Source organism: Lontra canadensis, unplaced genomic scaffold (assembly GCF_010015895.1).
Source record: "Lontra canadensis isolate GAN:19392208 unplaced genomic scaffold, GSC_riverotter_1.0 scaffold146, whole genome shotgun sequence".
NCBI lineage: Eukaryota > Metazoa > Chordata > Mammalia > Carnivora > Mustelidae > Lontra > Lontra canadensis.
The window spans coordinates 105,515-118,601 of NW_022631140.1; the positions used below are offsets into that span (position 1 = coordinate 105,515).

Genomic DNA, 13,087 nt, shown 5'->3' on the forward strand with positions numbered 1-13,087 from the left:
ATGATAACCATCCAGGTAAGACAGAGAACATTTCCAGAATCACAAAGGGGGATCTTAATAGGTCCTTTCTTAGTCAATAACTTCTTTCCCAATGCCCGCCCACCGCATGTGTGTATGTGTGCACATGTGCACATGCACACACACACACACACCCCTACACATCTTATGGTAATTTTATTATTTTTTTTAAAAAGACTTTAAGTAATGTCTAAACCTAATGTGGGGCTCAAACTAACAACCCTAAGATCAAGAGTCACATGCTCCACTGAGCCAGCTAGACACCCCTCTTATAGAGGTTATTTTAATTTTAGAATTACATAAAGATTTTTTCTTTTCTTGAACTTCATATAAATGGAATCCTGAAGCCTGTACTTTTTTATCCAATGTCTCAATGTCTGTGAGAATTTATTCATGTCATATATACCACAAGCTTATTCTTTTTTATTGCTATATTCTTCCATTTTCCTTTTGATGGACATTTTGGTGGTTTTAGTTTGGAGTTATTATGAATAGTGTCTACATATATAAACACTATTTTACATCTCTTCTGATGGACATGTGTTTTTAAGGTATATAGTAAGAATAATTGCGGGGTCATAGGATAAGCACATACTTAGCTTAGTAAAAAAAGATCACTCATCTTCCAAAGCAGTTTTACCATTTTATACTTCTATCAGCGATGAGATCCATTTACCATGTTCATATGTTAAAGGCTGTCTTTTTAGTTTCAGCCATTCTTGTGGGTGTGTAGGGCTAATGTTCTGGTTGGCCTCTTTATTTTTTGCAGGTTTCCTCATAGTTCTGGGAAGAATTTTTGGCATAGCAGTTCTCTTTTAGAAGTTCTGTTTTCTGCCTAAGTATTGGTCAGATCTTTATTAGTTGATCAGGAATTTCACATCATTTTATCTCATTTTCCTCTCCTCCAAACTGTTCTACATTTAGTGCCCTCTTTAATTTGATTTTAATTTGATTGAATACAGCAGAGAATTTCTGAAGTTTCCCATATTGGGAAATTATTTTCAAAGTAGGCATTTCTTATTATTTCTTAGATTAGTGCTTTTATTTCAAAATTCAGTATCTTTTCTATAGCCCATTCTTTTTCCTGCTCTTCCTTAGAAAGAGATTGATATTTATCCAGGACTGACTTAAAATCATATAAAACATATGGAGGAAATTCTGTATAAGACCAAGATGAGTTTTTGCATGATTTAATGATTTATTAGTTATCATTCAAGGTTTTGGGGTGTGTGTGTGTTTTGCTCTGAATCAACCATGGGAACATCAGTGTCAATTTCTGAAGTTTAAAATTAGAATGCGATTGGCACATCTCTAGTTTTCTAACTGGTTTGTGTTTTAAACCAACTGTATCACCATGACTATTTGATTTAATCTCTCTTGATTTACTACTGATTTAATCTTAATATTTGGTATAATCTTTCTGAATTTAAGAATCATCTTGTAAACAGAGTCACTTGGAAAAAGGTAAAATTAAGTACATTTTATTTTCTTCCCTTATTTGTTGCAAAATTATTTCACTTGAACTAACATTTATTCCTCTTCAATCACTTCATAGTGATTTGAGTGTCTCATACGCACTTCATTACAGCTTGGAAACTTGAACTTCTTTACAGCTGTGAGAAGCACACTGAAAATTTCTCCCTTTCTCCCTGTTTGTTTTTGTATTTTAAATTAAAAGATCATTCTCTTTGGTTGAAAGATTGAATCAAAACAGGAGTTGAAAATTGTCTTTACTTGATGCCGACACTGAAGCTTTCTTTCCTTGAAATTCTTGGTGACAATATTTTAGTCTTTTCTCATTTCCAGGTCCCAACCTGATAATCTCATGCCTTTAAGACAAGTCAAGGCCAAACTACAGGAAGGTTATCAGGACACTTCTAAAGAGGCCTTGCATAAAAATTATCTAGATCTATCATGTATACATTTAATTTCCCTTCTTTTTCTTCCTGGCTAATATGCTGGATTATCTCAAATACTAGCACTCTTTCTGCTGTACCAAATACATACTTGTAACCCTCATACATCTTTCCAACTTCACAGCTTAGGAGCTAAACCTGCTCAAAACACCCCAAATTAATATTAAATGAACCACTTTTTAAATCCTTTGAATAACAGATTGGGGTGATAAAATTCCTGATGATATTCTGTATCAACTCTATTACTTATCCTTGTTTATTGAATTTTAGCTGTCACTCTATTTTTTTCAACTTTGGGATCTGTGTTCAGAATTTCATTTTTGAAGCTTCCAAACAATCTTGGGTTATGTTATAGAAATTTGCTTTTCTATATATCTTATGTATATTCTATATAATGTTGGCTTCTAAGTCTACCAAGATCCTTTCTTCTTTTCTGCCATGAAGTTCACCACGATGTCGTAAATTTCCCATAAAATATCTGACTTTTTTTTTGCCTTCAACCAACATTTTCTTGATTAGCAGATTTAGATTTACAGTATTAGTTTGTTTTTAATTTCCTCAGTTCCTCCCCCCGCCATCTTTCTAAGAGGTAATTGTTGGCAACAAACCTCAGAGACACATCAGTAGACCTGCTTTGAGGTGAATGAAATATCTGTTGTGTGTCTATACTTGAATTACTCTCTTTACCATGTTATCTTGCTTAAACCTTGTACCAGTAATAGTACATTTCCTCCTTTTAATTTGTAGGAGTTTCATAAAACGGTATTTGTTTCTTTCTTCTATTGCCACCCACTGGTTTCCCTTTATATTTATAGCCTCTAATTCATGAATTTTAAATATATAAATATTTCCTGATATGTAGCACTATTCTGGTAATTCTTTTATGTCTCTGCATATCACTTCCATTCACTCCACTCCCCAGGCAACATTCTAAACTTAAGCTTCATTCCAACATGTTTCAGCATTGTTTTACAGCAAGTTACAATACTGTTTTAAAATTTCAAGAGTACTTTCCTTGTGAGAGACATTCAATGAATCAGAATACAGATATATGTAACTAAAATGCTTATTCTCTTCCTTATTATTTATTTAGATTTGTAAATAAATCCATACTAGAATAATATCTTGCAAAAAGTTACTGTTCAGTTATAAAAATCTTAGCTGGAATGAAAATCACCAAGAATTCAACCATCATTTCATTTTTTTTCATATTATATTCTGAAAAAAAAAAAGATTCATAGCTATTTATTTTCCTTTAAATTGTTTTTTTCCATTTCTTAGTTTAAAATATCTCCCTATTAGGGGTACCTGGTTGGCTCAGTCAATTAAACATCCAGCTCTTGATCTTAGCTCAGTTCTTGATCTCAGGGTTGTGAGTTCAAATCCTGTGTTGGGTCCATGCTGGATGTGGAGCTGACTTTTTAAAAAATTGTGTTGTTGTTTTTTTAAAAAATAAAATATCTCCCTGTTAGAAAAACACATTCTTCCCTCATTTCATGACTTCCAAGTTTATTCTGGAGTCAGTGCATCATTATATGGCCCAGTAATCTAATAGTTCACCTCTTGGATCTTCTTCCTTTTCCTGTTCTCTTAAGCCCCAATGATTAGTAAGAATAGATAATAAAGACCTTCTGCTTTCAAATATGAAGATATGATAAAATATGAAGAAGATACTATAACTATGATGATAAAAGACATCATCTGCTTCAGAATACTTTCATTTCCTGTTTCAGACATTCTTTGAGAATGTCATTTGTGTCCATATGAATGCGGATAGGCAGATAGTGTGATAAGTTTAAGCAAGTGCTTTAACTTGATGTCTCCTTCAGAGAGACTCTGCAGCTTCACATGAATCACAACCATCACAATGGGCCAAAACACCCATTTGGTTCCGAACTTTTCTGAATAAGTCAATCACCATGTATCGCTGAGGATACGTATCTAGAATTTCTAATTCTCCATGATATTTAATTCACTCGTTCCAGCTTATGGCTAGAATCTTGATTCCATTCTGCTGCTTGATCACACTATTCTATGCTGCTGCTTCTCAAGAACTTTCAGATTTACTAAATGAACAATGTTGACAGGATGCAGTTCCTTTTCCTTCTTTTTCGGCTTTTTGAAACATTCCTCCTTTACCTAGAAAAGAGGGCATTAAAACCCTTCATATTCTTCTGGAATATGACAACTGGCTTGAGGAAATACTACAACTACCTACTTATATATTAGAAAAAGATAAAAATATTATACTCTCAAAGTCACTGATGAGTATACTTAGTTTTGATTTCCCTTCATCAGGATGGTTATCTTAGGTAGAGTTATTATTCTTTGTGACTATCTTTGATGAAAAACTGGGCTAGTGAGTGCAGTCAAACTGCCTTTTTACACTGAGTTCCTATCACCTTGGCTTCAAGAGTCACCACTAAAATCATTTTCATCTCATTTATATTTCTGTTCACTTCACTCACCAATTTTGACGCCACCAAAACATACAATCAGTAATAACCAATTAAAACCAGGAATCTATAGCCAAATGTGGCATCCTTCTTTTCAGTGCAAGTGACAGCAATGACTGGAGTTTTGACTTGTTAAAAAACTCTATTTACTAAGACTGAAGAGGCCTGGGAAAGCAATAATGATATCTGGTTATCTAAACATTAATCATTTTGCATTCTCTGGACTCATACCTGTGGGTGTACTCTTTGGGTAGAATAAAAGATACTTCTTTATTAACATTCTTCTCTAAAGTGGCTGTTGGTATGTAACACTGAAGCAATTTGGAGATTTCTTCAACATTACAGTGAGCTTCCTTCACCATGACAATGTGGTATCCCACACCTGAGAAAATCCATTTAGAAAAACAAGTGAAACAATTTTGTATTTCCAGTATTCTTGGGAGACCATAGTTGGCTTTCCATGTTTTAGGTGAGCTAGAAGAAGATAAAGCATGTTAATCATATGGCTATAAGTCTAAGAAGTCTAATTAGTACTTCTTTCATAATTTCATTAATTTTCTTAGGGACTGATAGAACAGAGATGGAAAAAAAATCTGGTTTTTTTTTTTTTTTGGAAAAAAACCCATATATTTGGGAAACTTCCATATATTTGGAAAAAATATATATAACCTTTTATTCTATTGACATTGAGATCTGAGAAGACAAGGTTAATATTCATTAAACAGATATCTATTTGGTGCCTATTATAAGTAAGGCAGTAAATTAATCAGATAAAAGTCTCTTCCATCAGATATCTGAGAAATCTTTCCAAAGTATTCTCCACCTCCACCAGATGCACTATACTTGTCTTGAAAAGCTGGAGGAAAGGGTAAGAAGTAGGAAAAAAAAGCCTCTGGGGCACTCCAGAACTTTGTTGAAAACATTGCAATGGTACTCTGATAGCTCAGGGCAGAAAAAGAGCTGAGAGAAACACGTCTGTGGTACATTAGCCCTTCACTGCAATGGCCCTTTGAAGGTTAGAGAGAGGCAGCAGGGTAGACAGAAAACCTTTAAGGTGAAGAAAATAGTGCAGAAATGGAAATCAAAGAGCATTTGTTAGATACAAAAAGCTGGGAACTGGACTATAGCTTAAAGAGATCTCCATGATCCCAATCATGTACAGATCCCAACCTCTGCTAAGAGCAAAATCCTGATCCTATTACTAAAACATCTGAAGACAGTGATGGAGAGAACCTATACAAAGGTGTAATACATCCCAGTATTTGCTCAAATATAGATTATAGTGACTAAGTCTTCCATAATAGTGGCCTAATAGACCAGGGTATACCATTTTCTGGGGATAAATATCAATTACTTTAGTCCCACTATTATTATATTCACAAATTTAATCATTTAAAAACACATGCAAGGAAACTAGAAAATAGAAACCTAAATGTGATGGAAAAAATAGAGAAGCAGAAATAGAAATGTTTTCCAAACGAAGGAAAACATTATCTCCAGAATATGACTCTATTAAGTGGAGATCTACATAATTTACCTGGCAGAGTTTAAAATAACATTATAAAGATGCTAACCAAGGTCAGGATACCTACACATGAACAAAGCAAGAATTTCAACAAAGAAACAAAGTATAAGCAGTACCAAAAAGAAGTCATAGAGCTGAAGATTATAATAACTAAAATGAAAAATTCATTAAAGGGGTTCAAAAGTGGACTACATAAAGTAGACAAAAGGATAAGTGACCTCAAAGTCAAGTCACTGGAAATTGTTCACTCAGAGGAACAAAAAGAAAAAAGAATGAAAAAGAATAAATAAAGCCCAAGAGACTTAGAGTATCACTAAGTAGAGCAATATATACAATATGGGAATCCCATAATGGAGGGAGGGAGAGAAGAAGAGAGAGAGGGAGGAGGAAGATGAGGAGCTAGAAAGTTTATTCAAAGAAATAATGGCTGAAAATTTCCCAACCAGGGAAAGGAAATGGATATTCAGAGACACAAATGCAAAGGATCTAAACAAGATGAATCCAAAGATATCTACAATAAGATACATTATAAATCAAATAGTAAAAAGTCAAAGACAAAGAGAAGATTTTAAAAGCAGCAAGGGAGGGGTGCCTGGGTGGCTTAGTGGGTTAAGCCGCTGCCTTCAGCTCAGGTCATGATCTCAGGGTCCTGGGATCGAGTCCCGCATCGGGCACTCTGCTCAGCAAGAAGCCTGCTTCCCTCTCTCTCTCTCTCTCTCTCTGCCTGACTCTCCGTCTACTTGTGATCTCTGTCTGTCAAATAAATAAATAAAATCTTAAAAAAAAAAAAAGCAGCAAGGGAAAAGCAAGTGTTACATACAAGGGACTGCTCATTACACAGCTGATTTTTCAGCAGAAATCTTGAAGGCTAGAGGGAATAACAAGATATATTTAAAGTGCTGAAAGAAAAAATACCAACCAAGAGTACTCTATTTGGCAAAACTATCCTTCAAAAATGAAGGAGAAAGACATTCCTAGATAAACAAAAGCTGAGAGAAATCATTACCACTAGATCTACATTATAAGAAATGCCAAAGGGAGTTCTTCAAATCCTGAAATTGGAAAGTATTCTTAAAAAAAAAGAAAAAGGATGCTAACCAGTAATACCAATTCATATGATAGCATAAATCTCACAAATAATGTAAATATACAAATATAGAATAATGGGGGCGCCTGGGTGGCTCAGTGGGTTAAAGCCTCTGCCTTTGGCTCAGGTCATGGTCCTGGGGTGCTGGGATTGAGCCCCACATCAGGCTCTCTGCTCTGCGGGGAGCCTGCTTCCTCCTCTCTCTCTGCCTGCCTCTCTGCCTACTTGTGATCTCTGTCAAATAAATAAATAAAATATTTTAAAAATAGAATAATGTATATTGTAATGATGGTGGATAAGCTACTTTTAATCCTACTATAAAAGTTAAAAGTATTAAAAAACTATAACTAAAAGTAAATATTATTACTAAAACGTTAACTAAAAATAAGATCTGCAATACACAATTACACAATACAAATATATACGTGTGCCATCAATAACTAAAATATTGTGAGGAAAGTAAAGAGAACAGTTTTTTGTATGCAATGGAGTTTAAGTTATCAGCTTATAATATGAAGTTATATTTTATGTTAGTCCCATGATAACCACAAAGAAAATATGTCTAGAAATTATACAAAACAAATAAATCAAAGCATATCAATACAAAAAAAAATCAGTAAAAAAGAAATGAAGACAATAAGACAGGAAAAGAAGGACACAGAATTATAAGACAAAGAGAACACAATTAACAAAGGAGTACTTCCCTATAAAAATCTGTATTAAATGTAAACAGATTAAACTTTCCAATCAAAAGACAGAACAAATGAATAGATTTAATGAAAAAAGTAAGATCTATTCCTACAAGAAAACACTGGGTAAAATCTTGACATTGGTCCTGGCAATGATGTTTTTTGGATATGAAGCCAAAAGCATAGCAAAGAAAAAAAAAAATAGACAAGTGTGTCCACAACAAACTAAAAAGATTATGGGGGTGCCTGGGTGGCTCAGTCAGGATCTCATGGTTGTGGGACTGAGCCCTGAGTCAGACTCTGTGTTCAGTGGAGAGTCTGCTTGAAGATTCCCTCCCTCTGCATCTTCCTCCAATCACTATCTCTCTCTCTCTCACTCTCTAAAATAAATCAATAAATCTTTTTTAAAAATTAAAAAAAATAAAAAGATTCTGAATGACAAAGGAAACAACAAAATGGAAGGCAACCGACAGAATAAAAGAAAATGCTTGCAAACCAAAAATTCCTAGGCGAAAACACAGGATGTAATCTCTTTGATATTGACTATAGAAACATTTTTCTAGCTGGGTTTCCTCTGGCGAAGGAAACAAAAGCAAAATTAAACTATTGAGACTACATCAAACCTAGCTTTTGCACAGGGAAGGAAATTGTTAACAAAACAAAAAGATAGCATTGTGAGTGGGAGAAGATATTTGTAAATGATATCAAATAAAGGGATAACATCCACAATATACAAAGAAATTATACAACTCAACACCAAAGACCAAATAATCCAATTGAAAAATGGGCAGAAGACGTGAACAGACATTTCTCCAAAGACATATAGAAGGCTAACTGATACATGAAAATGTACTCAACATCACTCATCATCAGGGAATTACAAATCAGAACCATAAGGAGGTTTCACTTCACACCTGTCAGAATGGCTAAAACCACATCTTCTTTACCCATTCATCTGTTGAAGAGCATCTTGGCTCCTTCCACAGTTTGACTATAGTTGACATTGCTGCTCTGAACATTGGGGTGCATGTTTACCTTCTTTTCACTATATCTGTATCTTTGGGGTAGATACCTAGAAGTGCAATTGCTGGGTCATAGGGTGGCTCTATTTTTAACTTCTTGAGGAAGCTCCATACTGTTTTCCAGAGTGGCTGTACCAGCTTGCATTCCCACCAACAGTGTAAGAGGGTTTCCCTTTTTCCATATCCTTGCCAACATTTGTTATTCCCTGTCTTGTTAATTTTGGCCATTCTAACTGGTGTAAGGTAGCATCTCATTGTGGTCTTCATTTGTATTTCTCTGATGATTAGTGATGTTGAACACTTTTTCATGTGTCTCCTAGCCATTTGTATGTCTTCTCTGGAGAAATGTCTGTTCATGTCTTCTGCCCATATTTTGACTGGGTTGTTTTTTGGGTGTTGAGTTTGAGAAGCTCTTTTTTGATCATGGATACCAGTCCTTTATCTATAATGTCCTTTGCAAATATCTTCTCCCATTCTGTGGCCTGCCTCTTAGTTATTGGGGTTTTTTTTGTTTGTTTGTTTTAGATTTTTATTTATTAGAGAGAGACACAGCAAGAGAGGGAAGACAAGCAGGGTGAGTGGGAGAGGGAGAAGTAGGCTTCCCACTGAGCAGGGAACCCGATGTGGGGTTCCATCCCAGGACCCTGGGATCATGACCTGAGCTGAAGGCAGACACTTAACGCCTAAGTCACCAGGCACCCTTGCCTCTTAGTTTTGTTGACTGGTTCCTTTCCAGTACACACATACAATTCAGCCATCAGAAAGGATGAATATTCACCATTTGCATCAGCATGGATGGAACTACAGAGGATTATGCTAAATGAAGTGAGTCAAGCAGAGAAAGACAATTATCATAAGGTTTCACTCATATGTGAACATAAGCAATAGCACAGAGGAGCATAGGGGAAGGGGGAGAAATCTGAAGAAGGAGAAATCAGAGAGGGAGATGAACCATGAGAGACTATGCCCATGGGAAACAAACAGAGTTTCAGAGGGTAGGGGGTCAGGGGAGGGGGTAACAGGGTGATGATGAGGGTAACAGGGCATGTGTTGTGATGAGCACTGGGTGTTATACGTAACTAATGAATCATTGAACACTACGTCAAAAACTAATGATGTACTATACTATGGCTAACTGAACATAATAATGAAAAAAAGAATGGCTAAAACTGTAATGCAAGAAATAATAGGTGATGGTGAGGATGTGGAGAAAAAAGAACCCTCTGGACTGCTGGCAGAAATGGAAACTGATGGAACTACTATGGAAAACATTGTGAAGATTCCTCAAAAAATTAAAAGTAAAACTACTATATGATCCAGTAATTCCACTACTGGGTATTTACTCAAAGAACACAAACATGCCAATGCAAAAAGATATATGCACCCCTATGTTTATTGTAGCATTATTTACCAGAGCTGAGTTATGGAAGCAACCTAAGTGTCCACCCACTGATGAACAAATCAAGAAGATGTGGTAAATATATACAATGGAATATTATGTAGCCAGAAAAATGAAATCCTTCCATTTGTAACAACATGGCTAGACCTAGATGGTATCATGCTAAGTGAAATAAATCAGACAAAGACAAATACCGGATAATTTCACTTACATGTAGAATCTAAAAAAAACAAAAAACAAAAAAAAAAAAACCACAGAGTCAAAACAGACTCAAAGATACAAGGAACAAACTGTCAGTTACCAGAAACAGAAGGGATTGGAGGCCACGCAAATAAGTAAAGGGGATTAAGAGGAGTAAACTCCTGGATACAAAATAAATAAGCAATGTAGATATAATATACAGCATGGGAAATACAGTCAATAATATTGTAATAACTTTGTATGGTTACAGATTGTAACTAGACTTATCACGAGGATCACTCTGTAATATATAAAATACTGAACCACTATGAGGTATACCTGAAAATAATAGGACATTGTATGTCAATTATACTTCCATATTAAAAATAAATAAACTATGACCATTACTTCAAGGGGCTCATAGTTGAGCCCCAATAAAAAGAGGAAATCATAGAAGTTTTGGGGAGACAGACAAAAAATTATGGAAATTATATTAGAATAATATTACTAAGATATCAATATCCATGAAGATTATGTTAGAAGAATATTGAGATATCAATACCCAAAAAATAATCAAAGGGAAAGAGACCATATATTTTTTTCAGGAAAACTGAAGAGCCACAGCACCGCAGGGATCCCTTGACCATGATGGCTATGCGATCACCCAGGAAGTCAGCTTCATCCATGTAGTGGGTGGTCAATAAGATGGTACGATCCTGTTTATACTGCTGAAGGACATCCCAGGTGGCCCTCCTTGAGGCTGGGTCCATGCCAGAGGTTGGCTCATCAAGTATCACCACCTGAAGACCAGAAGAACAATTTCATAACCATTAAGCATATGTACTAGTGTCACTAAGATCTTACCACTTATGGGCGTTACTCTGGTTTTGTTTTTCAGTCACTTGTTCAATTAAGCTAAGATAACAAGTTTAGACTAAAACTGAATTAGGAATGCTAGAATAATTCCAAACCTGTGAAAAATTACAATAATTTGATAATATGAATTCTATATGGGATTTAATTTGTAAGGTTCCTTTTACAGTGTTAGATCTTTATCAGCTCTCAGGTTTTTGTTGGCTAAATTTTTTAGACTAGCTTCAGTGGGGATCCATTCTTAGTACCCCCACATTTTTTTTTTTACCTTGGAGCCCCCTAGAAGTGCTATGATCATGGAGAGTCTGCGCTTCATTCCTCCACTCAGTGAACATGAAAATTCATTACGCTTATCTAGAAGGTTAAAAGCAGCCAGCATATGATCAATTTCCAGAAGATGTGTCTTTCGAGGTATTCCTTTTACCTACAAAGAGAAGCCAGAATTTACATGGTGTTTCCAGCTTTTTCCTTAGAAAAACTTTATACAAGCCTTTTCTTATATTATTTCTGTAGTGTCTTCTTTCCTTAGCCTGTCTTTACATTTAAAAGAGAATTAATCAAAAATCAGTTTTTGAACTTTCTAAAAATAAGGATATTGATAGTTGGGAATCTACCTAAAGTACATCAGTAGAGTGGGGAAAAAGGAACATATCTTTATTGGCTTACCACACAATAGAAATAAAGGTGTTCTGACACGGTCAAGTAATTAAACAACAAGTTTTGTTGAGGACACAAGCCCAGGCTTTTCCTGATCTGTACCATCTGCTGTGAGATGTCATATCCATTAATATAGGCCTCTCCACTGGTAGCAGGATAGAGACCTAGAGATCAAGCAGAAGACATAATAATACCTTAGCTTTCATAAGGGAACATGACAACAAACTTTTCATTAAAAACTTAAATTTGAAATCTATATATGGATTATTTGTTAGAATTAGCAATATCAGAAGAAAATTCCGTAAAATACCAATTGTATTTGAGGTGATGAGATTAAAAATATTTAATTTTAATTTTTATTTGATTAACTGCATGTTCTAATAGTCAATGAATATGAGTACAAATCACTCCGGTATATAAAAACAATAGAGTTTGTTTTATTAGAATTTAACAGCATTGCCATCAGCTATTTGACATTTATGAATTGTGTAAGGATCATTCACTGACCTAGACTATGGTAAACTCTTTTAATTAAAACTTGAAAACCCAGATAATAAACTGTTATCCTTGAAGAATTTAAATTCTAGTCAGGGGAGATAACACATAATAACCTAAATACTTTCAAAATATTTGTATAATTTTTATCCACAGCTCTCATAATTATTGGTGAAGTTTAATGAAGAATATCATTTTAAATCCAGTAACTAATTAATCTTACTTTACACTTACTGAGGTAAGCATTGAGTATTGTATAGAATTGCGAAATCCCTATGTTGTACACCTGAAACTAACATAACATTGTATGTCAATTATACTTCATTATAAAAAAAGAAAACATGACCAAGAGGATAAATACGTTCAGAAATATCCATCCAACATGACATCTCAAATTATCCCTGTTGTGCAGCAGTTCCCTCCATCATCGTGTTTATTCCAGAAGTTTTCATTTTTAACAATGCAATCTGATTTTAGATGCACTGAAATGAGACTGTTTAGCTGATCAGCCCCCTTTGACTTATTTCTGTAGTTTAGTGATTTTAGTTTATTTCTGATTTTAGTGATTTGAATCTTCTCGGTTTTTGTTTTTTCATTTTTTTTTTTTTCCTGGTCAGTATAGCTGAAGGTCTGTCACTTTAATTGAGCTTTTCAAAGAACTAACTTTTGGTTTCATTAATACCCCTATTTCCTTCTTTCTTCGTGCTTTGGATTTATATGGCTATTCTTTTTTAAGTCTCTTAAGGTGGACAGATTGTTTAACTGAGAAC

General features: G+C 34.7%; 1 protein-coding gene across 1 annotated transcript in view; it reads right to left on the bottom strand.

Annotated features, from left to right (window-relative positions):
* Positions 1–13,087, bottom strand: part of LOC116859012 (ATP-binding cassette sub-family A member 3-like) — a 133,795-nt gene that overhangs the window by 69,562 nt on the left and 51,146 nt on the right. The window contains exons 13-16 of the mRNA XM_032843986.1: positions 11,832–11,986; positions 11,434–11,589; positions 10,882–11,092; positions 4,622–4,772 (exon numbers count right to left, since the gene is read on the bottom strand). Coding sequence (XP_032699877.1) covers positions 4,622–4,772; positions 10,882–11,092; positions 11,434–11,589; positions 11,832–11,986 — 673 coding nt within the window. The remainder of the gene's footprint in view (positions 1–4,621; positions 4,773–10,881; positions 11,093–11,433; positions 11,590–11,831; positions 11,987–13,087) is intronic.